The following is a 27,506-nucleotide window of genomic DNA, read 5'->3' on the forward strand; positions in this document are numbered from 1 at the left end:
CTCCCCGCCCAGCGCCCGCTTCCCCCTTCCCCTGCCTCGGCTGCGGGACGGCTGGCGGAGCCATGAACCCGTTATTCGGCCCCAACCTCTTCCTCCTGCAGCAGGAGCAGCAGGGCTTGGCGGGAGCCGCGGCGGGCCCCGAGCAGCAGCGCCAGCGCCAGCAGCTGCCCTCCCTCCTCTTCCTTCCCCAGCAGCCCCCGGGGGACGCGCTCGACGGGGACCTGGCCCCGCCGGCTTCCCTCGCCGCCGGGGCTTCTTTCCCGGCGCCACCGGCCGCCATGGCCCTCCGCAACGACCTGGGCTCCAACATCAACGTGCTGAAGACCCTCAACCTCCGCTTCCGATGCTTCCTGGCCAAGGTGCACGAGTTGGAGCGCCGCAACCGGCAGCTGGAAAAACAGCTCCAGCAGGCCCTGGAGGAAGCGGGAGCCCGTCGGGGCAGCCGACCCAGCCGGGACCAAGCCGTCCAGACCGGCTTCATCAGCCCCATCCGCCCGCTGGGACTCTCCCTCAGCAGCGGGGCTAGCGGCGGCGGGATCAGCCGGCCGGTGGGACTGGGCAGCGGCCCCTCGAGGGTGCTGATCTCCCCCAGCTGCCACCCCCACCCGGGAGCCCCGCTCACCCCGACGTCTAGCCAGTCTCCCTCCTTGCCCGGCGGCGCTTTCTCCGCATCCTCCCGCTTCCTGCCCGGGACCATCTGGTCGTTCTCCCAGGCCCGCCGCTTGGGGCCAGGCCTAGAGACCACCCTCGTCCAGGGGCCCGGGGTCTCCTGGATGCACCCGGATGGAGTCGGGGTTCAGATAGACACCATCACCCCTGAAATCCGGGCTCTCTACAACGTCCTGGCCAAGGTGAAGAGGGAACGGGATGAATACAAGCGCAGGTGAGGTGTGAAGAGGCAAGAGAAGGGCTGGCTGTGGTCCGGGGAACCTGGGAAAGTTTGGAAGGCTGCTTTGGGGGGCCTTCTGACACCCCTTAGAGTAATCACTCAGGGGGATCTCAGAGGGATCACTGCCATCAGGGAGGTCTCAGAGGGATCACTGCCATTAGGGGGTATCAGAGGGATCACTGCCATCAGGAGGATCTCAGAGTGATCATTGCCATTTGGGGGATCTCAGAGCGATTGCTGCCATCAGGGAGATCTCCAAATGATCACTGCCATCAAGGAAATCTCAGAAACCCGGCAATGGGGTCACTTTCTTCTCTGTGAACCCTCCTCCTCGAAATGCATAACCTAGCTAGCTTTAAAAAGTTTTTTTTTTAAAAAACAACAGGGGAGAGAACAGCTTGTTCCGTTATGGCCCTCATATAAACTTATTTGGTATGATGCTATTTTAGGGCAAAATCTAAGCTTTTGGAGACTTTTCATTGGAAGAGGGGAATGAAACATCACTTCTCCTCTTGAGCTCATTGGTCTCTTTCAGAGAGGAGAAAACAGTTGCACAGCCTCCGCTGGGCTGGTTTTTTTTCTTGGAGCCAAAAGAAACAACAACCCACCACTGGATAAGAAAAAAAGATGGGGCTTTGCTTTGCTTTTAAATCCTCCCCACTTGTGCCTTCTCCATTTCGTCTCCATTTTCTTGATGAAAGACCCACAAAGCTAGGACTCCCCTGTTATCTGCTACTACTTAACTGTTCTCCGGTCTCAGTCACATCTTTGCCAAGGTGCAGAAATTCTACTCTCAGCAAAATCTCGGCATGCAATATTACTGTTACAGGAGTACTGTATTATTTATATCCTAACTGCCGGCGCATGTAGCACGCAGGAGACGTGCACAGCTTCGATTTATTTATATTAGCGTTGGCTGAGTTTTTAATTTGAGGAACTTGTCACCTACATTTTGACAGGGAATGATAAGAGATACCCTACATTTGAACAAATCAGCTGGGTGTTAGTGGGTCCTCTGAGTTTTCCTTTTTGTTCAGTTGAAATCAGCTTCTGCAAGGTAGGACCTGCTGAAGCCTAAAATTATTTACAGACTACAAATACAGTGATCCCTCAATTTTTGCAGGGGATACATTCCGAGACCCCCTGCGAAAGTTGAATTTCCGCGAAGTAGAGATGAGGAAGTAAATACACCATTTTTGGCTGTGGACAGTATCACAAGCCATCCCTTAACACTTTAAAGCCCTAAATTACCATTTCCCATTCCCTTAACAACCATTTACTCACCATTATTATTGGTACTCACCATTGAATAAGACACTTAGTGATCCTGATATTTCTAAACATAATTATTTATTAAAAATAATTATTTTTTTTGTTATTTATTTGCAAAAATTATTAGTTTGGTGATGACATATGATGTCATCGGGCAGGAAAAACCGTGGTATAGAAAAAAACTTGTGAAGTATTTTTCAATTAATATATTTTTGAAAAACCATGGTATAGGCTATGAACCCACAAAAATCGAGGGAGCACTGTATATCTTTACCCCACAGGTAGAAAACAGCCCGGAGCAGATTTTCAACAAATAAGTCCCTGAAAGGCAAATATTAAATAGCATTCTATACCAGTCACTTCTGAAATGCTAGGCTAGTGACTTCAATAGAACCTAAGAACAAGTACAATCGAATATATGGCAGGCACACTTTGGGCTAAGGGTTGAAGGCAGAAAGGTCTTTAGGAGAAATTATTTATCAAAAATGTGTTCAGTTATTACAGTTACCTAGAGACGCTCTGCAGAGTATCTCCCGCTATCAGAAGTTTACTGCCATTAGAGGCAGTGGATGATCCAAGCAAAAGAACCTTCCTTTTTGGGTTAACCTCATGGTGGGGTGCCCACCTCAGCTTTTTTCTGCTAAGTCATTTTTTCCCTATTTTTTTTTTCAATCCAGTCTTTTTAATTTAGCTCTTCTTCAAATCTACATTTGTTATTGACTTTTTTTTATATTAGTACCTTTTCCACCACCCAAAAAAAACCCTTGGGATCTGAGCATTGCACAACCTAGTAAAACAAAGCATTATGTATTGCATTTTAAAAAGTGAATATCAATCTGAAACTGAAGAAATAAGGAGATATACAGGTCTTGCAATGTACACGGGTATTAAATGTACTGAAGTCATTCTTTGCTTATTAGACACTACTGTCAGGTTCAAATATTTGGTCAGCTTTGAATCTCTCTGGATATCCCTTACAAAACTGGTCAAGTAAGGTCTGTTGGCACAAGGAAATTAGCACAGTAAATTCATACAAAGCACTAAGTCATATGAGTTTATTTGTTTACAGTTAACATAATTATAATTTGTAATTAATATGATCCCAACCATTTTTGTTTTTAAGTCATCAGTTTTTTGGCTTTGCAAAATATGCAAACTTGTGTGAAGCTAGTTATGCACATTAGATGGAGACATTGCCCATCAGGGAATAAAAAGTGGTTTGCATTCTGCAGCTATATCCAAATACAGAATTAGGTATTAGATATGAGATTCTGGCCATACTATAATTTTTTCAGAAGCATTCAATATGCAGAAATGGAGACGAAGCTGGTTCCTAAGTGTTGGAAAGCTAGCCAGATTTCAAAGTCGTAGATATTTGTCTATAAAACAGAACTGGCAAAATTATAGAAAAAAAAAGAAACCCCAATGCTGATGTAAGCTGAGATATCTTCCACTTTCAGGAAAGAATAAAATGATCTCATTTGCTCTTTGTGGGCTTTTCTTCTTCCACCAATCAAATTAGTCAAAGCCGAAATATTATGCCCTCTGCGGTATGGCACACAGTCAGTGCAGCATAATGATACTGCTGTGGATAAGCAGTTCAATCTACTGTACATTTCTGAGATCTATCCTCCCTGCTCAGTCTCAAACCCCCCACCCCCCCGCCCTCCTTTGTTAGAGTTTAGATGTTTCATTGGAAGTCCATTCTGTTAAAGTACTAGAAGAGAGTCCTTGGCTCATCTTGTACTAATAAAAACACACTTCCCTATGGAAGAATCAAATTATGTCAGATCTGGTTTACCACTTTATCTGTATCACTGCTGGGTTTAGAACAGTTTGAAGTGGAATCAAGCAAAAAACATTAGATTTTTATTTGCAGAGATTTCTACTTCTACCTTCTACTTTGTAATTTCACTCATAGGAGTTTAGAACAGTTTGAAGTGGGATCAAGCAAAGAACATTAGGTTTTTATTTGCAGAGATTTGATTTGCCAGACCTCTACTTCATTGAGGTTTTGTGTTAACGCCTTAGCATTCCCAAATATTTTGTCATGTTCTTGGGCTCTTCTACACTACAGAGGTTCTTGCTGGCAGGCTTAGACACCTAACTTCAATGGCATTGACTGGGAGATCCAGTATTATTGCCCATCAAAACTGCTTATGCTCATGCTGAGATACTGAAATTGGATAAGTCACAAAACCGCTTTGCAATTGTCTCTCGCCTGAAGGTTGGAGCTAACCTTCCTTAAACAACTCAGCTCGACCCTAAACAGGCAATTGTGCATTTCTTACTAAATAATGTCCCAAAATTCTCAGAAAAGTGGCTGAATCCTGTGCTACACAATTATCGTTAAAATTCACTGGATCGGAATAAAAACCAGTTATGCTTAGTTTCGGTTATAAATATGATGCCTGTACTTTAATTATCTTTATGTCAATAAATAAATATAAGTCATCTTTCTGCACCAACCTTCTCTTGGCTGGCTGTCCTATATTTGGGTATTTGTGGCCAGTCCTGGATTAAAAGACCAAGATTATGATCTGTCATTATATGTATGCTTTTACCCAATCTAGCAAAATGTCCCTGCAACTAATTTCAATGTAATTGCTATCATTATCTTGTGTTTCATGATTCATTGCTCTTTCAAGACAATAATGAATCTTCACTTCTCCTATCCATATACTGTATTGCCTTTCTCAACAAGTTTTTAAATGAGAGGGAAAGAGATGATCATTCTTGGCAGTGTTTGAACACAGTTAAGTGCTTTGCTCAGATAGAAGCAAGTCCCTTCTGCTGAATCACCTTCCAGGAGCCCTGTTTAAAAGTCTAGGACACTTCATTAATACCACATTACTGGGTTCCACAAAGTAGAACTTTACAAATTGACTCCAGTGACAACTTTGGAGTTCAAACATGCATGCAAGAACCATGAATCATATTTCTGCTCTTAAACCTGTTACTTGGAATCCTTCTCCATGGGGTTTATAAGTGAGAATTAGGAAGCAGTTGAGGTTCTTGTTGTCACTTAGTCATGTCCAATTCTTTGGGACTCCATGGAGCACAGCATGCCAGCCCACCTCTGTCCTCCATTGTCTCCTGGAATTTGTCCAAATTCATGTTCATTACCTTGATGACACTGTATAACCATCTCACTCTCTACTGTCCCCTTCTTTTGCCCTCTATCTTTCCCAACATCAGGGTCTTTTCCAATGAGTGAGCAGATAAGGACCAAGCACCAACTTCACCTTCTTCTTTGTAATTTCACTCATAGGAGTTCATTTTTATACTGTAGGTAATTAACCTCAAAACTAACATACAAAACCTATAAATGTTTTGATATGTGGAAACAGGGTTGACCAGTTGGGATCTAAAGCAGCAAAATCAGTACAGTAGTTGATGATAGTTTAAACATTAAAAAGTGCTATAAATGTATCTGGAAAATAGTTTACAGTATTATATTTAAATTAAATAGTAATATTAGTATTATATAAATATTTCCAATGAGATTAAACTATAGGGACAAATATCCCAAAGATGCTTTTTTTCAAAGGGCAACTGGACTTTATTTTTCCTTCAGAATGTTTCACTTCTCCTCCAAGAGAAGGACAAATATTGTCAATTCATCTTATACTAATTGATACCTCTAATATAAACTGACACTATACTGTATTTGCCTAATCTGAAGAGGGATTATTGGATTAGGGAATATTTTATCACTCTAAATCCTCCTCCTTTGAATCTTGTTGAAAATAGTTGTTGTAAAGGTTCAGTAAGAAGAATAGACTTCCCCAACTCAGTTGGGTGAGTGGGAATTCAGATACTGTTTTATTTTCTTCATTTATATGACTACATTTCTACATGAAGTGAAGTCAAGGTCACTTTAAACAATGTATTTTGCCCAGAAAATTGGGTCTGTAGCTCTTTTATTGAGGTTTGGATAGATCATTGCATCATGTTAACCACAAGTTGGAGGAGAAAATAAACAATTGTTTTCTCTCTGTGTTTCTGCATCAGATTTCTAAAGCTGTCCTTATAAATCACTTCTGCAGTACCGCAATCCTCTAAATTAGAAACAGGAATGCTGTAGTTCTGTAGATGAATCACAACTCTCTGATGACATGGCAAAGGGTGACAGATGCTGCAACAACACCTACAGAATATTTTGTATTCTTTTTCCTCAGCTACAGTTTATGGTAGCATATTGTATGCCTTTTTTTATAGTTCCCATGCTTCTCTTTGACCCCACCTGCCTGGAGACTGCTAGATAGGAAAGGCTGCTTTTAGGACAGCTATAACTATGATGGACAAGGTATCTTTCTGCAGCTAGCTGTGTTCAGCCCTTTCCTTCAGCATCCAGATTTGGCATGTATGCACATATGCACAGACATTTGCCACCAGTCCAGACAACAAAGAAAACAACTTGATCTAGAGTTTTCTCCCCTGCCTTAAATGACAATCAAGAGAAAAACTGAGTCCATTTGCAGAAATCAGGGAATGAGTTGGAGTTTGAGATTCCAAATGCATATTGATTAATCTTTCAGTTTTGACAATTAGAAGTGCTAAGTGTAGACATGAGATGACTGTACACAGTTGATGTCTGCAGAAAGCACAGTTCTGAAGTTGGAAGGGATTTTTAAAAGGGTTGCAAAATATCTTTATCCTTAAACGTAGCAGATAATCATCTAGGCTAGGATCTAGATGACTATTTTATGAAGTAAAAATTTGACGACCTTTTCATATTTAATACTGTTCGTTTATTTAATATTATAATAAGAGGTTTACTTTACTTTATTTAATTGAGCTTTACTTTAGATATAGCAACATCACAGTGAACAAGAGCCTGATTCCCAATGGCTCTTCCTGCCATTTGCTAGCATTAAACAAATCACAAAAGCTAGTTTAAGACAGTATTGCATCTAAATTGGGATCTCTGCAGTGAGATGTAAGGATGTAATTGTTCCTAAATTTGACTAGAAGAGAGATAATTAATTGAAGTGGTTGTAAATTGAGAGAATATTTGCCTCCAGATCTCCTAACAAGCCAAAGTCAGGATTCAAAACATGTATTGATTCTAGCTTGCTATAGAGCAACAAGCCAGAGATTGTGATTTGGTGATACTAAAACAAGTCCTAGATTATGTTTGCTGGTTTGTTTAGATAAGAAGGATCCAAAACCAGATAACACACATAAGCAACATATTTGATTCTCTAGCAAACAGAATTCTGAATTCTACTAAATTGTGACCTAATTTAACAATTTATGTTATAAATTTGCTTTGATTTTGTACCTGCTCAACTCATGTGCCTGTTTCTCCAAAACCTTGGGAATTATAGTTTTATTATGGCAATGAGAATGCTTGGCATCTTTTTATCTCATATAGAATATAATAATGCCAAAAAAAATTCAGAAATTAGTCAACAAATTTATGGCTGCATTATAAATATGCTTTGAAATTATGATCCTTTTTTTTCTCGCTCCATTATGGGAGAATTGAGTGTATAGAGTAAATATCAAATGCTGAAGTCAGGGTGGGATACATTGTTTTCATGCTGCATTTGTGAGCTTTTCTGTGTTTTTAATTACAGTACACCAATATAGCAATGAGATTCTTCTATACATTTATACGCTGCTCAAAAAAATTAAGGGGACACTCAAAGAACACATCCTATATCTGAATGAATGAAATATTCTCATTGAATACTTTGTTCTGTACAAAGTTGAATGTGCACAACAGCATGTGAAATTGATTGTCAATCAGTGTTGCTTCCTAAGTGGACAGTTTGATTTCACAAAAGTTTGCTTTACTTGGAGTTATATTGTGTTGTTTAAGTGTTCCCTTTAATTTTTTTGAGCAGTATACATCTATGCAAAGAGGGAATATACAAGAGATTTGAGAAGGCTCACTCTAGTTATGGGCTGTAAGGGGCCATTAAATGTGGACCAAAACTAATCTTTAGAAACCTGGTACTCATAGAACCATCATACCTAACAGACTGAATCAGGGACTAGACATGCTTCTAGGCAAGTGATCTCCATGTCCCTATTTATAGAATTTAATATAGAACTTAATCATGGAATGTAAGGGTTGGACTTTGTTTGTTTGTTTGAGTTGGAAGGGACCTTGTAGGTCATCTAGGCCAAGCTTGAGCAGGAGACCTTATACAAATGGCAGTCCAATCTCCTCTTGAAAATCTCAAGTGTTGGAGCTCTCACAACCTCTGCAGGCAACCCGTTCCACTGGTTGATCTCTCTCACCATCAGAAAATTCCTCCTTATTTGAATCCCTCTTTGGTCAGCTTCCGTCCTTGTTCCTTGTCTGGCTTTCTGGTGCTTTGGAAAACAGCCTGACCCCTCCTCTCTATGGCAGCCCTTCAAGTATTGGAAGACTACTATCATGTCTCCCCTGGACCTCCTCTTTGCTAGACTATCCATGCCCAGTTCCTGCAACATCTCTTTGTATGTTTTAGTTTCCAGTCCCCTTATCATTCTGGTTGCTCTCTTCTGCACCTTCTCTAGAGTTTCAATGTCTTTTTGTAGCGTGGTGGCCAAAACTGGATGCAGTACTCTAGGTGTGGTCTAACTAGGCCTTTATAGAGTAGGAGTTTGGAGATCATATACTGCCACCCTCTTTGTAATCAGATCTATTATTTTCCCACTCCTTTCACCTATTTATTTCTATAAATCATTCATTTAGTAGAAAAGGTCAGATCAGTTGTACAGCACAGCCTATATGGGCATTTACAGTTATGTATTAAGTTATTGCAGTATAAATCTGGGGGCACAGGGAACAAAAAGTGGCTCCCCTACACTGGATTTTGGAGACTTATTAGAATTCCCATTTCCTGGTTTCTCTTTCTGCTGAGAATATGATGCCTTTGGAAAAATCGTACTTTGTTGCCTGGTGAAGAGAGCTCTGCTGGTAGATTGTTGTTCTTTCCGTTGCTTTGGTTCAAGTTGGCAATTGGTTTGCTCACACACACACCCATCTTTTTTGGGGGGGAGGGAAAGATGCTAGTGGTGAGGTCAGTCCAGGAAATGGTGTGCTGGATGCCCTCTGTTTGCTTGGGTTTGTGCAAAGTGGGATGGAGAGGCTGTTGCAGTAAGACTATTATTAGGCAATGGTGCATTGCAGATGCGAATGAAAACCTGGTGGGGAGGGCAAAGAGAAGTTGAGGCTGAACGTAGAAAAAGAAAGAAAAGAATGCTTGGCTTCTTCTACTGGTTTTAATGGCACACAGTCTGGTTGGTTTTGCTCTTTGATCCGTGTTCAGTCCATTTCCATCCGTTAATAAGACAGAAATGAAAAAGTTGAACACTGGCCATACCGATTTTGGGAGGGACCTAAAGTGTGTGTTCTCATTCCAGAAGACCAGGGAAGTAGAATGATTTATTAAAGGTAGAATTTGCAAACGATTTAAATCAAATTTGCTGTCTTTTTGTATGTATGAAAAGCCGGCATCTGACATTTTGTCACTCCTGATTTTAAAGGTAACGAAGAGAATCACTCTCTATAAGTATCAGCAGCCTCAGTTCCTCTTGTATCCATCTCTTTGTAGAGAAAGGTACTTGGCATACTAACATACCCTTGCCCTCTTGTACTCTTTCTACCACATAATATTTTTGTGTGGCTCTGTGTGTGTGTGTGTGTGTGTGTGTGTGTGTGTATATATATATATATATACAGTATATATATATATATACAGTATATATATATATATACAGTATATATATATATATATATATATATATATATATATATATATATATATATATATATGAGGGAGAAAAAGAGAGTGGGGGGGAGAGGGAGAGAGAGAGAGAGAGATTTCTTAATATTCCATCATGTTTTTTACCTGAGGAAATAAACTGTAAGCAAGATCTTGCAGAATCAGTAAGCACACTTTTCAGAAGCAAGAGTTGTGCAGGTTTTTTTATATTTCAAAGGAACAGCAAATTTGTTCAAGAGTTGCAGGTAATATAACATGACTTGGAGATTTTGTTGAAATACTGTACACAGCAGGATATTTGTAGGAGGGGGGTTGAGACTGGTATGCCTGTGCACCCACATTTTTTAATTGGACATATGATAATACTAGCCATTTGTTCCTCCTTAATATTTCCCACATTCTCATTTTGTGTGTGTGTGTGTGTGTGTTCACGTCCTTCTTCATATCCCCAACTTGAGTCATTCTTTTCTATATTCTGCTCAGTTCTTTGTGGTTCTTTCTCTGTGAGTAATCATCCATTTGTTTTGATTCTTTAGGGTGGGGTGAGTGGCAGATTTTTCTGGCCTACAGCCTACAGGATATTTGCCTTGGACTTTGCCAAAGGAAAAAAATTCCACTAAGCCCGACAAAGTGGCCTTTAGTTTTAGAAGAAAATGAATGGTTTAAAATGGGGTTAATTTTATGCGGGGTTTAAAAGAATGTTCAACGAGGGAGGGAAAAGAAACAGCGGCATATTCGCTTCATGCTGTATCTCCTGACCAAATATCTTTCCCTCTATTGAATTTCTGAGAATGGTGAGACAGCTTTGTTTATCCCTCGGTCAGTTATTGGGGCATTCATCTCTTGGCCTTGCAATGCAGATCAACCAATTCAAGCAGCACATATTTTCCATCATGCTTGTTGTGTTTATACCATTCCGCTTCTCTGTGGAGATCTAGTATGTGAATCATAAAATAGCTTTGTTGGTACTTAACGTCTTTTATATAACCGAATCACAAAATAACAGAATTGGAAGGGATCTTGGAGGTCTTCTTATCCAACCCCCTGCTCAAGCAGGAGACCCTGTGACACAGGGATGGTGTCTGATCCGTGAATCTGCCATTCTTCATTATTTACTTTATTGCTTTCTCTCCCGTGTATCTTACATCCTGCATACTATTTATTTATGCCCTTTTGCCTGGTGCCTAAGCACCCTGGGATTTTCATGCTTTTTTGGGAATGTAAGGGGAGGGAGTGCCATGTGGATTGCATCGCATTAAAGCCGGCCAAAGATGACCCTGAGAAACTTTTCTTATCACATTCTCAGAGCGGCTGGTATAGTAACATCAACATAACTGCGGACTGGTAGAATCCACATTGGACTGTTGGGAGGGGTTCCCAATTCCTTTTATTCTACCTGTATTGTCTGAGGGATCTCAGAGCCTACTTTTCTTTCATCCTGCTATCACCTCTGTTCAATAAAAGGTTCCTTTTGAAATGCCAAGTTTCAAGAGTCTTTACTTTCTTGAGTAAGGGGGAGAGGCCGGACTTTACAGATGGCTAACCTTTTTGTTGTTGCATGCTGAAAGCACAATGCCCTGTAGTGTATGCACATGTGAGTGCCCTGTGCTCTTCCCATCCCCTGCATATGTTCACATGACCCCTGCACTCCCCATGCCCCATTTTGGACCTCATAGGCCTCCCTGCAGACTCCTGGGAGAAAAAACTGGCCATAGGGTATATACTGCCCCCCCCTACCCTGTTTTGAACCTAATAGACCTGCTTGCACTTATAACCCATAATGCAATGTGTGCACCATTACCCCAGGCACATGCCCCAGCCCCGCACATGTGGGGCAGAATCCCCAAAATCAACTGGAGGTGTGCACACATGCACAGTAGAGCTGAGTGGGGGTGACAGCTCGTGTGCCCGCATAGAGGGCTCTGCATGCCACCTGTGCACACGTGCCATAGGTTCGCCATCATGGCTATATGAATGCCTAATCCTAGATGACTGCCCAATCCCTTTTTAAAAACTTTGAATAAACAAACACCCACAACTTCTGGGGACAAGTTGTTCCACTGATTAATTGTTCTCACTGTCAGGATATTTCTCCTTAATTCTAGGTTGGTTCTCTCCTTGATTAGTTTCCATCCGTTGCTTTTGTTCTGGCTTCAGGTGCTCTGGAGAATAGGTTTACCCCCAGAATAGAGAAAACATGGGCTCAGTCAAGAGATTCTGAGAAGCTACCATCACCATAAACTGCTTCCTTCAAAATTGCATGGCAAAGGAAACACCACCTCTGACTGGCCCCACCCCCATCTATTCTCGGCCCCCTGACTCCCAGATGATCAGGAGGAAATGGAGATTTTGCAGTGACCTTCCCCTGGAGTGGAGTGGGAATGGAGCTTTTGCAGTAGCCTTCCTTGGCCACACTCATCAGAGACTGGTAGTTTAAAAAAAATTGAAACCTACTACTGGCTGGGATAAAAATTTTAATTTCTGAAATTTTCAGATTCTGGTACTTCGCACTTGGGTTTTCCAAAATCTCTGATTGATTGATTGATTGATTGATTGATGGATTGATTGATTGATTTGATGGATTGGATTGGGTTTATATGCCGCTCCTTTCTGAGGACTCGGGGCGGCTCTCTTTCTGTTCTGCTCCCTTTCCCTTGTAGAGTTGCATTTGACTGCCATTTTCTTCTCAGTCCAAAGCTTTCTACTAATTCTGCCAGGGAATGTGCTGCAACTAGAATGGGATTGAATTGCTTCGATGTTGCAAACAAAGGCTCTTGTGGCGGATTTTAACACCCTTCAGAGATGAGAATGGCCCTGAAGCATTTGCTCTAGTTAGTTGGCATTGGAAAATTGATACTCCGTAGGCCAGAGACAGCTGAGTGCCAGGTATAGATGCGGGAGAAAGGAGAGGAAAACTCCTGCATTTAGACATGCCCATCGGCCTGATCCGGCATTGCAGGGATGAAAGGCGGGGGCCATCTGTCATGACTGTATATTCTGAGTGTGCAGCAGTTACTAAACATAGTTTGTGGTTACTCTCCTCAACGGAGCGGGGGAGAGTAGCCAGTGAACCCAGATCAAGATGAGATTAGTATGTGGGGTGAGACTCCCACCTGTCATAGGAACACATTCCAGTGGGGTAACTCTGCTTATTTGCAACACTTCTGTTCTCTAGATCTCCAACCATGGCAAACTTTAAACCTCGGCGGACTTCAACTCCCAGAATTCTCCAGCCAGCTTTGAGCCTACTGAGCTTTGAGCTTTGCTGGCTGGAGAATTCTGGGAGTTGAAGTCCGCCGAGGTTTAAAGTTGCCATGGTTGGAGAGCCCTGCTGTAGATGACATCCATTTAAAGTTCCTCTGCTGGGACCAGGTTGCGCCAGGGAGCAAGGAGTCAGGGAGGGTTGTTTTTACATCATGACACCCTCTGGGCTCAAATCCACTGTCATAGCCTTGTCCTATTCGACTTCTCAGGTGGGAAGAGGAGTACACGTTGCGGGTTCAGCTGCAGGACCAAGTGACTGAGCTACACGAGGTAAGGGCTACTTCCTCTTCTTCCCACTCTCTTGCCTCTGTCTCGGTCTTGGTTTCCATTTTCATCCGTACGTCTCCTCCGTTTCTCAACCAGGAAGCCCAAGAAGCAGAAGCATGTCAAGAGGAGCTGACCATGAAGGTGGAGAAGCTAAAAGCAGAGCTGGTCATTTTCAAAGGACTGATGAGTAATGTGAGCATGCTACTCCCTCTCCAGGCAGACCCCCTAAGCCAACTGATTCCTGATGGTGTTCCTGGCTCTTCTCCAAGGCTTTGGTCTAGTGATGGGAACCCTAAATGAGCCTCGGTGGTGCAGTGGTTAGAGTGCACTACTGCAACCTACTTCTGCTGATCATCGGCTGCCAGCAATTTGGCAGATCGAATCTCAGTAGGCTCAAAGTTGACTCAGCCTTCCATCCTTCCAAGGCCAGTAAAATGGGGACCCAGATTGTTGGGGGCAATATACTTACTCTCCCCACTTAGAGAGGGGTGTAAAGCACTGTGAAAGCGGTATATAAGTCTAAATGCCATTGCTATTATTGGGTAACATGAGATGTTTGTTTAGTGGTGTCTGGATTCACCATCTTCTCTAATGTTCAATGTCTCTATTTTGATTTCTATTTTTGGTACCTTGTTTTAATGTTTTGAGCCTCCCAGAGTCAATTGGAGTTACTCAGTGTCTTAAATCCAAAAATTGAAATTAAATATTAAACTTATTTCAGGGCTGGGAAGAGACAGCAAATGAATAATTACAGACTGCCACAATACTGGGAGAACAATCAAATGTCTGGCTATAAAGCATGATGCCCTTGTTCCCTTCCCTACCTCGTTCCCAAATGAGACCTCCAAACCAGAATAATTTGTGCTGGAGGCTGCAGAGGGAGATTGGCCTAATTATTCTCTCTTGTTTGTTTCTTCTGCCTTGTTAAGAATCTTAGTGACCTGGACACCAAGATCCAAGAGAAGGCCATGAAGGTAGACATGGACATTTGCCGACGTATCGACATCACAGCTAAATTGTGTGATGTAGCCCAACAGCGCAACTGCGAGGACATGATCAAGATGTTTCAGGTGAGAGGCGCCCAATTCCCTTCCCATCTGGAGCCAAAACATCTAAGGGCAAAAGTCCCCATCACTCTACCTTCATCCCATGTGTTCACCTCTGTCTATGGCAGAATCAGGCAGGCCTGTTTGAATTGGAGGGCAACTCCCACAAAGGGAGCTCCAGAACGTCTCTCCATCCAGTTTTGGTACGCCGTCTCTGGGGAAAAGTTGCCGGAGAGGGAGACATGGTACAAAGCATGTGTGTCTCTCTCTAACGCCGTCTCTCTCCTCTCCTCCCCACCCTCTTTTTCTTTCTTTCTTTGTCTTATTCACTTGCTCACTTTCTGGCACTACTTTGCACACATTCTTCTTTCTCTTCTTCCTTTACAGAAGCAGTTGGTTAGTTTTTATTTTCATTAAAGCTGGAAAAAAATATCTAAGTTAGAAGCTTTTTCTTTCAAATAAAACTTAACTGCAAATCCTGGCATTATTCTCCTTCTACGTATGTCTTGTTTTGTCTTCTTGCCTCCATCTCTGATGTGTGATTTGAGTTCCTTTATATGAACCCCCATCCGATTCCATCTTCAGCTGCTTAGCTTTTAATTTAAAAAAAAAATCAAAGTTCCTAATCTTGCACTTTAGTCATCATATCATCTTAACTTGGTCATAATAAGCTTCTCTCTCTCTCTTCCTTTGTCTTTCTACCTGCCTCTCTATCTATCTACCCTTTTCTCTCTCTCCCATCCCATTCCATCCCATTCCATTCCATCCCATCATCCTTTGCATCTCTTTTCACCCATCCACCTACGATCTCCAACCCAACTTCGTTCTGTAGTCTCTGCACTTATCTCCCATTAAGGTCCCAGCTACAGTGGGGCGGAAACGGGAGCGAAAGCTGGTCAGTGATGAAGACACCTCCATCTCTGAGAGCGAGGCCCCCAAAAAAGCAGAGGACGAAGAAGAGGATGAGACCACCGCGAGCATCAATGAAGAGATGCAGAGGATGCTGAATCAGCTGTGAGTGACGCCTGCCTGCAGCGGGATAGGGAAAGAGAGGCACCAAACTCAAGTTCAGGGTTGCCTGAGTGGTTTCTGAAAACAAGCTTTTTAAACAGCACTACTGAATTTTAATCTTGTTATTGTAAAAACAAGGGTCATTTAAAAATAAATAAATATAAGCGGCTCTTCCCTTATCCTGTAACTTTGTAAAATTGAATTTGTTCTGGAAAGGGGAATAGCCTCTTACCAGGGTCTCCAACTTTGGCTACTTTAAGACTTGCGGACTTCAACTCCCAGATTTCCTCAGCAAAGCAAAGCTGGCTGAGGAACTCTGGGAGTTGAAGTCCACAAGTCTTAAAATTGCCAAAGTTGGAGATCTCTGCTCTATACAGTTTGTGGGACCATTCAAGAATCATATAGAGTTGTGGCCCACCAGCAGCCCATAGCGGATCCTGTTCAAGAGCAGACTGACTTGGTGATGCACCAGCGATCTGTGCAGTTAGTACCCGAGTCAGACAATGAGGAGGCTGGCGAGGACTTGGTGCCAGAGGCAGAGGTACAACCAGGACCTTTGAAACCTCCAGCACTTCATAGCAGCGATGAGAAAGAAGAGGCTTCTTCTCTTCTTGATGCAAGAGCCCGCAGAACTGCCAAGAGACAGGAATGGTTATTCCAGAGGAGATCTCCTCAGGAGTAAGACTGGGGGCTAATTGGCCACTCCCCTAGCCTATTTAAGGACATCAGAGGCAGCTGAAAAGCTGCAGAGAACATTTAGAAAACAATCTGATCATAGTCTGCTCCATGTCTAAAGACTTCTGCTTTGTTTTCTCTGCTGCCATTTCTGTTATCAAGAACTACCTCTAGACATTTTGCCAGCTCTCCGAAGCTACATAAGATATCAGGACCTAAATTGCTCTGCTTACTCTTTCAACTGATACCAGCTATTAATGAAGATTAATTAGTAATTGGCTGCTTGCTAAAAAAGACTGCTCGTAGATTGATGTGTGCATATTTACTACTAATTTATTAGTAGTGGTGTTTGGATTAAATAAGTTCATACAAATTGGGGGTTGCGTTCTTTGTGGGGACAGAACACATAGATGTTTCCTTTTGAAGGAGTTGCTTGGAGAAAACAACTTCATGTTGGAAGCTTTCCATCTGTGTGTACTGGGAAAGAGGGACCGGTACCAAATTGCTGTAACTCCTGGATTGCACTTGCAAGAAACATCCATTCCAGAATTAGAGAGGGCTGGAAAGTTTCCCCCAAACCTGGAGTGTCTACTAGGACAGTGTTTCCCAACCAGTGTGCCGCGGCACACTAGTGTGCTGCGAGACATGGCCAGGTGTGCCGCAAAGAAGGAAGCTCAGCTTTTTGCTGAGACTGCGAAGAGCAAAAACTTGTGAGAGCTTCCTTCTTTGCGCCTTCCAAGTTTTCTAGCAGCTGCAGCGCCCCACCCAGCTGGAGCTTCCCTGGCGGCGGCAGCAGGTGAGCTTTGGGGCCCGGCGGGAGGGTGTCGGTAGTGGGAGGGCAGCGGCAGCAGAGGCACCAGGCAGTAGCCGTGGGGCGGCGGCAGGATGGTCAGCTGTGAGGCAGACCTCCGGAACGGAGGCACCGACGGCGGCGACTGGACATGTTGCTGTACGCCGTACATGCTGGCATTGCGTGGCTGGCACGAGAGATAGCAAGAGAGAGATAGCAAGAGAGAGATAGCGAGAGAGAGAGAGAAAGAGAAAGAAAGCAAGAGTGAGAGAGCAAGAGAGGGGGGAAGGAGGGAGAGAGAAAGACATATAGGGAAGGAAGGAGGGAGAGAGAAAGAGCAAAAAAGAGAGGAAGGAAGAGAGAAAGAAAGAGGGATGGAGAGAGAGAAAGAAGGGAAGGAAGGAAGAGAGAGAAAGAGGGAGGGAGAAATAGAGTGAAAGGGAGGAAGAGAAAGATTTTTTTGTCCAAACTGTTTTTAGCCCCGCCCCCCCCCAAAATGTTCCCCAGGATTTTGAAAATATGAATAATGTGCCGCGGCTCAAAAAAGGTTGGGAAATTGTTCTGTCTGGGTTTTCCCAGACCTCAACACCAACTGAAAAAACAGCCAGACACTCTGGTAAAAGCCAAAAGTATTTTATAGCTGGAAAAAATAAGCACAAAGGAAAACCTGTCTTCACAACAGACAGGCTATAATACGTTACAGCAGGGTCCTGATGTCCAGTCAATACCACAAGCTTCTTGCTGGCACCCCCCCCCCCCCAAAGTTTCAATAGTCCAAGGCACAAACCAGGATTGTAAGCCACCAAAGTTCACAAACAGGTCTCACGAATCTCCAAGATAAAACTCCACAAGCCAGGAAGGGTGGGTCCGCCTTTTATCCTTTCCCAAGAGCACCACACCCAAACTCAGCTGTGACCTCTAATGCTGGAAATACTTAGCCAATTGAGTCCGTCTCTGATTAGCTCTCCTTTGTCGCATATCTATGATGTCTTGAGCATTTTCCCCTAAGGAATCCAGGCTGCTTGCTGGGGAGAGCTCCCCCTGGTGGGACTCTGGCTGTCCTTCTTCTTCAGCCTGGGATTCCTCTTCCTCGTCAGTCTGCACCTCCTGTTCCTCAGCCTCTCCCTCTGAGCTGGAAACCGACAGAAGGTCAGCCATTCCCGGAGGGGTCCCAGACTGAACCACAACAGGAAATACTGTACTAGGAAATATGGAAGTCACTTATTTTGTTACAGCATTTTCTACTTGATCTCGCCACTGATTTACAATTTATCCTCAGGAGGGAATATGATTTTGAAGATGACTGTGACAGCCTCACTTGGGAGGAGACTGAAGAAACGCTGCTGTTGTGGGAAGATTTCTCTGGCTATGCTATTGCTGCTGCTGAGGCACAAGGAGAGGTAACATACAGCTTCTGTCTCCTAAGCAGTCCTTTTTGTCACCTCCAGATTCAGTCCCGTTCAGTTCTACATGACATCTCTCCTATTGTTTACTGGGCTCTTTGACTCATTTCTACACTGAGGGGGTTGGACCGTGGTGGCGCAGTGGTTAGAATGAAATATTACAGGCTAAGTCTGCTCACTGGCAGGAGTTCGATCTTGACCAGCTCACGGTTGAGTTAGCCTTCCGTCCTTCTGATGTTAGTAAAATGAAGTCCTAGATTTTGTTGGGGGAAATATGTTGACATTGTAAACCATCCAGAGAGTGCTGTAAAGCAGTGTTTCCCAACCTTGGCAACTTGAAGATATCTGGACTTCAACTCCCAGAATTCCCCAGCCAGCATTCGCTGTGCGTTTGGCACATGTTCACACGTGTATAGAAGACACATCAACTTTCTGACCAAGTTGTTTGAATAACTAGATGCCTTTGGTTTCAGATACATATTTGAATATCCTTTTTTTAAAAAGAGCAATGAGCTCATCAGGTTATTTAAAGTTGGATTGTCTGATCATTGGGAATCCCTTCATTATCAAGATTTTGCCCTTGCTTTGAGGTAAGATAAACTATGACCCGCAAAGAGCAGTAGGTTGCTCTCAATTTGGTCCAGTCCTAAGAACCAGTAGTGCCACCGGTGGGAGGCTCTGCCCACCTGCCCGGGAAGCTTTTGCGCATATGCAGAATTTTCTGTGCATGTGCAGTAGCATCATAGGCATGCACGTGAACCAGAAGCAAAGGGTTTTAGAAACTACTACTGCCCACAAAGTGTTCTGGATTCTGGTTAGAACTTTGGTTAAATTGGAAATAACGCTTAGTGAATGCAGGATTTCATAAACAAAAACTCCATCTTTACTTCTCCTCTCCTCCGTATTCAAAATGCATTACAGGCAGTCACATTCCTTCCTCTCTTATCTTAACAATTAGAGCACACCAAAGCACACCAAAGCACTCCAGGCCTCCTCCCTTATCTTAAGATTTATGTCTAGGCAGCGTAGTTCAAAGCACTAAGAACAGCTGTTAAATAGCAGAGAATAAACTAACTTACTTCATAGCCATACCAGCACATGTCCATGATGGATTTACAACATTGAAAACTCCACCCTTCTTCCCTGTTGGCACCCGGACGTGATGAATAAATCACTTCAGTAATTAACCCGTTCCTCCCCTTAATATCTCTTCCCTAACACTTGTTCCCTGCGCCTTTGCACCCTCCTGAAATGCGGATCTATTATCTGTCTCTTCTTCACTGGAGTCAGGACTCATAGCAACATCCTGTGGCTGGCCTCCCATCTGTTCTGACACCTGTAACCCAGGACCTGCCACTCATTCATAAACACTATCTGTATCAGAGTCAGCAACCTCTTCGCCATCCTCCAAGTGACCAGGAGTATATACAACACAAAGTAAGGAGAAAAACAGTCTCTTCTTGGAAAGTTTATTTATTTCAAATTCCATAACAACTCTGGGCAGCTTGTCAGATTTTGTAGATAAATTACAGCCCGCGTGAGCTATAATGAATCAAATCTGGAGGCGATGGATTAAGTTACAGAAACGGCTTTCAAACGAAGTTACTTTTATTAAGAAAACAAAGAAAATAGCTATGCCTGATCCCAGGCAATTTCTATGCGTCTTACATTGTTAAAGACTTAGAAAAAGATGGATTCTTCCCAAGAAGAAAGGAAGTGATGCTGGCAGTCCAGACAGGATTTTACATCATAATGGGCGGAGCTAAACTAACATAAACAGAGTTAACTACTTAATTACTGAATGTCTCTGAATGTCTCTAGGGCTGGCAATACACAACGTGACACAGCTGACAATATAATAAACAGAAAAATCCCCCACAATGCAAAGATGGGTTCCAGTTACTCTGTACAAAAACACAGACCAAGACACGTTTAGCTAGAGGTTCCATCCATTGCAACCTAAGGCTCAGGGGAAATACAGGTCTTCTAGGAACAGAAGTTCCTCAGTATGGGAAGAACATAGATTTCTGGAGCAATAACATTCCCCAGGAAAGGTACATATAATACAATGTTCTTTGTACACTCTGAACACTTAAGCACCCATTCTCTCGTATAATGAAAAGTTGCTATCTGTGTTGTGACCTGCCAGCAGCCCATGCAGCTGGCAGTGGATCCCTGCCGAGAAGAGGCCGATGTGGTGATGTGTCAGTGGCCTATGCAGCTGACACCCAAGTTGGATAGTGAGGAGACTGGTGAGGACTCGCTGCCAGAGGCTGAGGTTCAGCCAGGGCCTTCGGAATCTCCAGCACCTCACATCAGTGATGAGGAAGAAGGGGAGGAGCCTCTTCTTAATGCATGAGCACGGAAAGCTGCCAAAAGGCAGGAATGGCTACTCAGGAGGAGGTCTCCTTGGGAGTAAGGCTTGGGGCTAATTGGCCACTCCCCTAGCCTACTTAAGAGATGACTATGACAGCAAAAACTCTGCAGGAAACAATATTTGTTTGTTCAGATACCTTCGTGGTTTGAAAATGTCTGCTCAGTTTATTTGTTTTGGCATCCTTCCTGCGGACTGCTTCTGGGCATTTTGCCAATACTTTTAAGCTTCTTGAGATATCCAGGACTAATTGCTTAGACTTAATTTATGACTTTATGGACTTCTGCTAGCTGTTAATGCCATTTAATTAACAGCTCATTTTTCAATAAAAGACTGCTTTAACTTGTGTTTGTGTGTGTCAACTACTAAGCAAGTTTATTAGTAGCCGTTAATTGAGTAAACATAGGTTTGAACAAACTGCATGTGTGCTACATTCTTTCTGGTCCATAGCTGGGACAGAACAATCTAGTCACATATAAGTGAGCCCATCTATCTTCTAGTAGAGAAAGAAGACAATTATATGTACTTTGAAGTCTCTAAATTTATTTCTCTGATTTCTTGAAAGGGTGGCTAACAAAGTAATTTGTTGCTCATCTTGTACAATGTTTGGGTTGGAATTCTGTTATGAATAGTTCCAGGATTGCTTATATTTCTGAATGATGCGCTTGTCAGCTGATGCAGAAATAGGTTCTCAGACAACGATCCTGTGTATGTGAAGAGTATAAAGTTAGAAATGCCAGCATGTGACAGACTATAGCTTATTTTCTAAGACGTGAGACTCAGTCTTTGTACTGTGTTTGTAGAATTGTTTTGTCTTTGGAGACAGGACCATATCGCTGGGCCAAGCATTAGTAAGTAAGAAATAGATTATCAGTTGATGCACTCATTATGCAACTAAAAGCAATAAATTAATAATGAAACCTGATATAATATAAAAACAATTAAAATAGTATAAATTAGCTCTAACTGGAAGAAAAATCTGGCTGAAGAGGAAATTAATTTCCTGAGAAGTAAAGAGGTAAAAGTATTAAAAAATAACCCCAACAGAACCCCTTTTCCTATACACCTGACAAATGGATCTCAGAGAATGAAAATCTCTTTATAAGGTGTTGTTGTTGTTGTTGTTGTTGTTGTTGTTGTTACAGTTTATTGCTGATTTATTAATTAATTTATATCCCTATTTTCCTCCAGGAGGGGCTGAAGGTAGCATTAATAGATACCTCACCTCTTATTTTTTTACCACAACCCACAATGCTGGAAAGTTGGTTGGACTGAATGAGTGACTGGTTGAAAGTCATTCAACCAATCCAATCCAATCAATCAATCAATCCATAAATGCTTCTGTTGTGGTTAGCTCTGGCCCAGCTCCTGCCCCAAGGAATGTGCAGGTGGATGTGGGGGAGACATCCACATGCCGCAGGCCTGTTTTGCTTCCAGTAGAATCTGCCGACGAAGTCTCCTCTGACCAAGGAAGCGTGAGTGACAGGGAAGAGGGGAGTTTGGCAGACAGCCCAGGAGGAGATCAGTCATCTGTATCATCCCTGGATTCTGAACAAGAATGAATGACACATCCATGCATGCATACAGTGATGCATAGGAGACAACAACTGAAGGATTATTACAAGAGAAAATGAGGCCACCTGTGGTTGGATGGGGCTGCTGTAATTAGTGCTACAGATAAAAGTGCAGCCTGGTGTTTTAGCCTCATGGAAGTTTCCTTTCTGGAAACAACATAATAAATGATTTTTTAAAAGAGAAATAATGGTTATAAGATCTGCCATGTGATAAGAACGACTTCTCTAACTTTGGTTTCCATGAATGGCGTCTGTTCTCTCTCTCTCTTTCTTCAGCAATCAGATGACAGTTTGGAGAAGGTGATCAAGGACACAGAGTCACTCTTCAAAAGCAGAGAGAAGGAGTATCAGGAAACCATTGACCAAATTGAGGTGGGGAAAGAAAAATATCTGACAGGTTTGGAAGCAAGAGAAACACAAGTTGCCTTCACCTTGTCAAGTATAAAGCTGACAGGCTGGCATATTTATTATCATTGGCATAGCCCAGTGCCAATGTCATGGCTTAAAAAAGCTAAATGGCAATGGCAAAAAGAAAAATAATAATGAAAGAAAGCAATTAACTTTCTCTAGAAAAAGAAAAAAAGGTTATTGAAAAGGGGGGGAAACAAATGCATGTACCACTTAAATAAATTACCCATGGGAACTTGCCAATTGGTTTACATAATGCATAATGTGGTTTGATTTTGACCTAGAATTATGTATAAAGCAACTTCTGATTTGTTTGGCATATCTTGGTTAAAACAAAAACTGAATTGGTATAATGTCTGGACCATAGGTCTTCAAACTTGGCAACTTTAAGACTTGTGGACTTCAGCTCCCAGAATTCTCCAGCCAGCATGCTGGCTGGAGAATTCTGGGAGCTGAAGTCCACAAGTCTTAAAGTTGCCAAGTTTGAAGACCTATGGTCTGGACTTTCAAAATTCCAAAAGAATTTGTCTAAAAAGGAATATCCTTTAACACTGGGTGTCCAATTAGTTTTGGCCAAATGGCAACTCTCTAGAACATAGAGTAGCCTATTTCTTCGTCTCACTAGAGCATGGCTCTGATGAAAATCAGTTTTTATGTCCAAATGGAAGAAGCCTTTCAGTGAAGGACAATCACAAGGGAAATTATGTGTGTGTGTGTGTGTATATGCGACAAAGTTTAGATACAGCGTGGTATAAAGGAATATAACTAGCTTGACTAATTCAGAGAACCAGCAAATACCACCTCTGTCTAGCCCCAGAGTAGGATGGGAATGGAGATTTTGCAGTATCCTTCCCCTGCCATGCCCACCAAGCCTCACCCACAGAACTGGTAGTAAAAAAAATGGATTTCACCACTGGATTAAATTCCTTCCATAGCTGACATCCTGAAACCTACCTTGTGTCTTTAGGCTATATGGAGTTTAAGGCATATGTACTGCCCCTTCCCTCCTGGCCAGTGATGGGCTACCAAAGTTTTTACTACCACACTGTGGGCAAGGCTTATGCATTTTGTTTCAACATCTTTCAGTGCAAATTGGGTGCTCTGGGGTGGAGCTCCAAATTTTGCTACCGGAACTGCGTTCCTTACCGTTCCCGTAGGAGCCCATCACTGCTCCTGGCCTTTTGCAAAGCTTTGAAGAGGCATGGGGGCCATGAGTGCTGAGACCTAACTCCGGCCGATGCTATGAGTGATTAGATTAGATCAGTGTTTTTCAACCAGTGTGCCGTGGCACACTAATGTGCCGCAAGACATGGTCAGGTGTGCCGCGAAGCTCAGAGAGAGAAAGAAAACAAGAGAAAGAAAGAAAGCGAAAGAAAGAAAGAGCAGGAGAGAGAAAGAAAACGAGAAAGCAAGCAAGAGAGAGAAAGAAAGAAAGAGAGAGCAAGAGAGAGAAAGAAAGAGAGAGGGAGGGAGGGAAGGTGGGAGAGAGGAAGACATAGAGGGAGGTAGGGAGGGAGAGAAAGAGCAAAAAAGAGGAAAGAAGGAAGAGAGAAAGAAAGGGATGGAGAAAGAAATAAGAGGGAGAGAGAAATAGAGCGAAAGGAAGAGAATTTTTTTGTCCAAACTTTTTTTTAGCCGCCCCCCCCCCCTCAATGTGCCCCATGGTTTTGTAAATGTAAAAAATGTGCCGTGGCTCAAAAAAGGTTGAAAACCACTGGATTAGATGAATGTGGATGGTTGTTTTAGGATAAATGGGGTTCTGATTTTTTTTTTTAGTTATTGTAGTATTTTAATATTAGGTTCCTACTTGTATTTATTATGTTGTAAGCGGCCCTGAGAAGAGCGGCATAGAAACCTAACAAATGAATAAATGAATGAATATTTGCCTGGCCAATAATATAGGTGCAACCAGGCCTTTTGAGAACAGTAGGAGATAGCGTAATGACCCCAATATTGTCGGCAGAATGATCCCCTGTGTTGCTACCCTTTTATTTAGCTGGAATTAGCAACAGCAAAGAACGACATGAACCGGCATCTTCACGAATACATGGAGATGTGCAGCATGAAGCGTGGGTTAGACGTGCAGATGGAGACCTGTCGTCGCCTCATCACCCAGTCCGGAGATAGGTAAGTGAGCACGGGATGAGTGGCTATAGCACAGCCATGTTGTAATCCTTGATGGCGTAGGGAGCGGGGAGGGGTTAGATCACACGAGTTCTCCAGATAGCACCAAGAGGTGAGACCAGGCAACATGGACCTCTGGAGTTCCCTTCTCTGTTATGGGAGCACCTCAAAGGGGGGGTGATGGCAAACCTGAGCTGGATTCTGAGTGACTGGCTGTAACCCCCCCTTGCAGACTTGCAGGAGTTGTGTTTCGTGCCATGTGTCTCTAGAAGGTGATGCAGTTTTGTCAGATGCAATCGCTGTCGAACGACAACTCTCATCGGAAAAAAGAAGCACCACTGATCGGCCGGGCCTTTGCATTAGCTTGTGGGACAATGAATTCAATGCAGCACTGGGCTGGGGAAAACTCTTCTGACTTTCCCATCCAACTGTAATCCTAAGCTTAGCGAGCACCCAATGAAGCTCCCACCTGCCCACCTGAGTTTCCTCTCTTTGTGCTCTTCGACAGTGTCCGCTCTAGTTATGAAGCCACACTAACGCTTCAGCCGAGTCTCTCCATGCGACCTGTGCCCTGTCCTATGGCCTGATGCTTCTCGAGCCCTGTGTCTGACCCCTTTGGAGGCCTCTCTCCTCTCCTCCTCCTAGCCCTAGTGCCCGTGTGACCCCCCCGCCCTTTTTTTCTTTCAGAAAATCTCCTGCTTTTACTCCGGTACCGAACTGTGAATCGGCCCCAAACGAGGAAACAGAGGAGTCCGATCATGACCTCCCAAGTGATGCCTCAATAAGATAATGAGGGAGGCTTTGTCCCCTCTGCGTGTCCCCCTCCTGTCCCGGGAGTGTGGGGGAGATTTGTCCGAGCTAAAGCTCTGAGGGGCAGAAAGAGTCAAGAAGCTGCTCCTAGAATTCTGCCACTCATGCCCTCCCTACTTGAACATGGAGCCAACCAAGACGCCCAGGGCAAGGAGATGTCCCAGCTCTTTCCCACCCCTTCCTACTCCTTCCTTCTTGCCATTGCTTGTGTGGGGAGGCTCCCATCTAAATGTATCTGGCGCCCTGAAGATTTGCCTTATGAAGCCCCATCTTCCTTGCAGCCTCCAAACGTACGTGACTCTCCTCCCCCTGCTCCACGTATGCAAGCGGGGTCTGCCTCAGTTCAGCAAAACTGAACTTTCTCTTGGTGCCAAGTGAACCGGAGGCTGGGCTAGGAGAGCCCTCCCTCCAGGCCACAATGTACACAATAGTGACAGTCGGTTGTTGTGGAGACACAGAAAGAACCCAATCCCTCCACCTCCGCTCTGTCCTTGCCTTGCTTGGCTGTGGCCTTCTGGCGCAGAAGTCATATGTGATGTGTCATGTCTGGAAATAAGAACATTAAATGGTTACCTTCCTTTTTTCAACAGCTGTTGTTAGTGAGTTTGTTTCCGAAATGTGTTCATCTCACGGAGCCACGTTTTTTAAAAGATATGCAATGAAAGGGTGGGTTTTCAGATGATCCCAAATTATTCCCAAGGGTATTTGACAAACCACACAAACCTCCAGATAAGGTGAACGAGCAATAAAATTCCAGATGGGACAATGGTGAATGAGACATTGATGCAAAACCTCCTAAATTTAAATCCATGATACAAACAGGGAAATATCTCTTAAGAGGGGAACATACAGCGCATTGGATTTTCTAAGTTTGATAGACAGAGAATGTGACATCGTAAAGGTGGTAAACATTGAGTAGTAGCAAAATACTGTATTTCACATAGCAATAGGAAATTAAGGCAATCCAGTGAACGTTAATGGGAGATTTGGGGCCTTTATTTATCTATCTATCTATCTATCTATCTATCTATCTATCTATCTATCTATCTATCTATTTATTCGATTTTTATGCCGCCCTTCTCCTTAGACTCAGGGCGGCTTACAACATGTTAGCAATAGCACTTTTTTAAATGAGCTAGGCTATTGCCCCCACAATCCTGGTCCTCATTTTACCCACCTTGGAAGGATGGATGGCTGAGTCAACCTTGAGCCAGTGATGAGACCGGCCGCTCTGTTTAGGGTGACCCGCTCCCTTCTTAACCAGGGGGGAGTTGGGGAGCCCTTGCAGAGTAGTGCCGAGGAATTTAACACGTTTTTCGCTGATAAAATCACTCGGATCCGAGCGGACCTCGACTCCAATTTGAATACAGAGTCAACTGACAACGAGTCAGTCGAGGTGACTGGGGCACGTACTTGTCCACCTGTCTGGGAAGAGTTTGATCTGGTGACATCTGATGAAGTGGACAAGGCCATTGGAGCTGTGAGTTCCGCCACCTGTTTACTGGATCCGTGTCCCTCCTGGCTGGTTTCGGCCAGCAGGGAGGTGACACAGAGCGGGGTCCAGGAAATTGTCAATGCTTCTTTGGGGAGGGGGTCCTTTCCGGATCCCTACAAGGAGGCACTTGTGCGCCCCCTCCTCAAGAAACCTTCCCTGGACCCAGCCATTCTCAACAACTACCGACCAATCTCCAACCTTCCCTTTATGGGGAAGGTTGTTGAGAAGGTGGTGGCGCTCCAGCTCCAGCGGTCCTTGGAAGAAGCCAAGGCCCTCAACAGTCAGGATTCAGGCCTGGCTACAGCACGGAAACTGCTTTGGTCGCGCTGATGGATGATCTCTGGCGGGCCCGGGACAGAGGCTTGTCCTCTGTCCTG

General features: G+C 43.5%; 1 protein-coding gene across 2 annotated transcripts; it reads left to right on the forward strand.

Annotated features, from left to right (window-relative positions):
* Positions 1-26,221, forward strand: IFFO1 (intermediate filament family orphan 1). 2 transcript variants are annotated; one of them, XM_070742099.1, is made up of 9 exons: positions 1-883; positions 13,362-13,422; positions 13,516-13,611; positions 14,349-14,489; positions 15,322-15,479; positions 18,221-18,341; positions 22,569-22,664; positions 24,697-24,827; positions 25,512-26,221. In XM_070742099.1, the coding sequence occupies exons 1-9, from the start codon at positions 63-65 to the stop codon at positions 25,612-25,614; spliced, it is 1,728 nt and encodes a 575-aa protein (XP_070598200.1). In that variant the 5' UTR covers positions 1-62; the 3' UTR covers positions 25,615-26,221. The 2 variants fall into 2 exon arrangements, with proteins under 2 accessions (XP_070598200.1, XP_070598199.1); XM_070742098.1 differs by having other exon boundaries at positions 2-883; positions 15,298-15,479.
* The last annotated feature ends 1,285 nt before the right edge of the window (positions 26,222-27,506 follow it).

Source organism: Erythrolamprus reginae, chromosome 2, assembly GCF_031021105.1.
Source record: "Erythrolamprus reginae isolate rEryReg1 chromosome 2, rEryReg1.hap1, whole genome shotgun sequence".
Taxonomy (NCBI): Eukaryota; Metazoa; Chordata; class Lepidosauria; order Squamata; family Dipsadidae; genus Erythrolamprus; species Erythrolamprus reginae.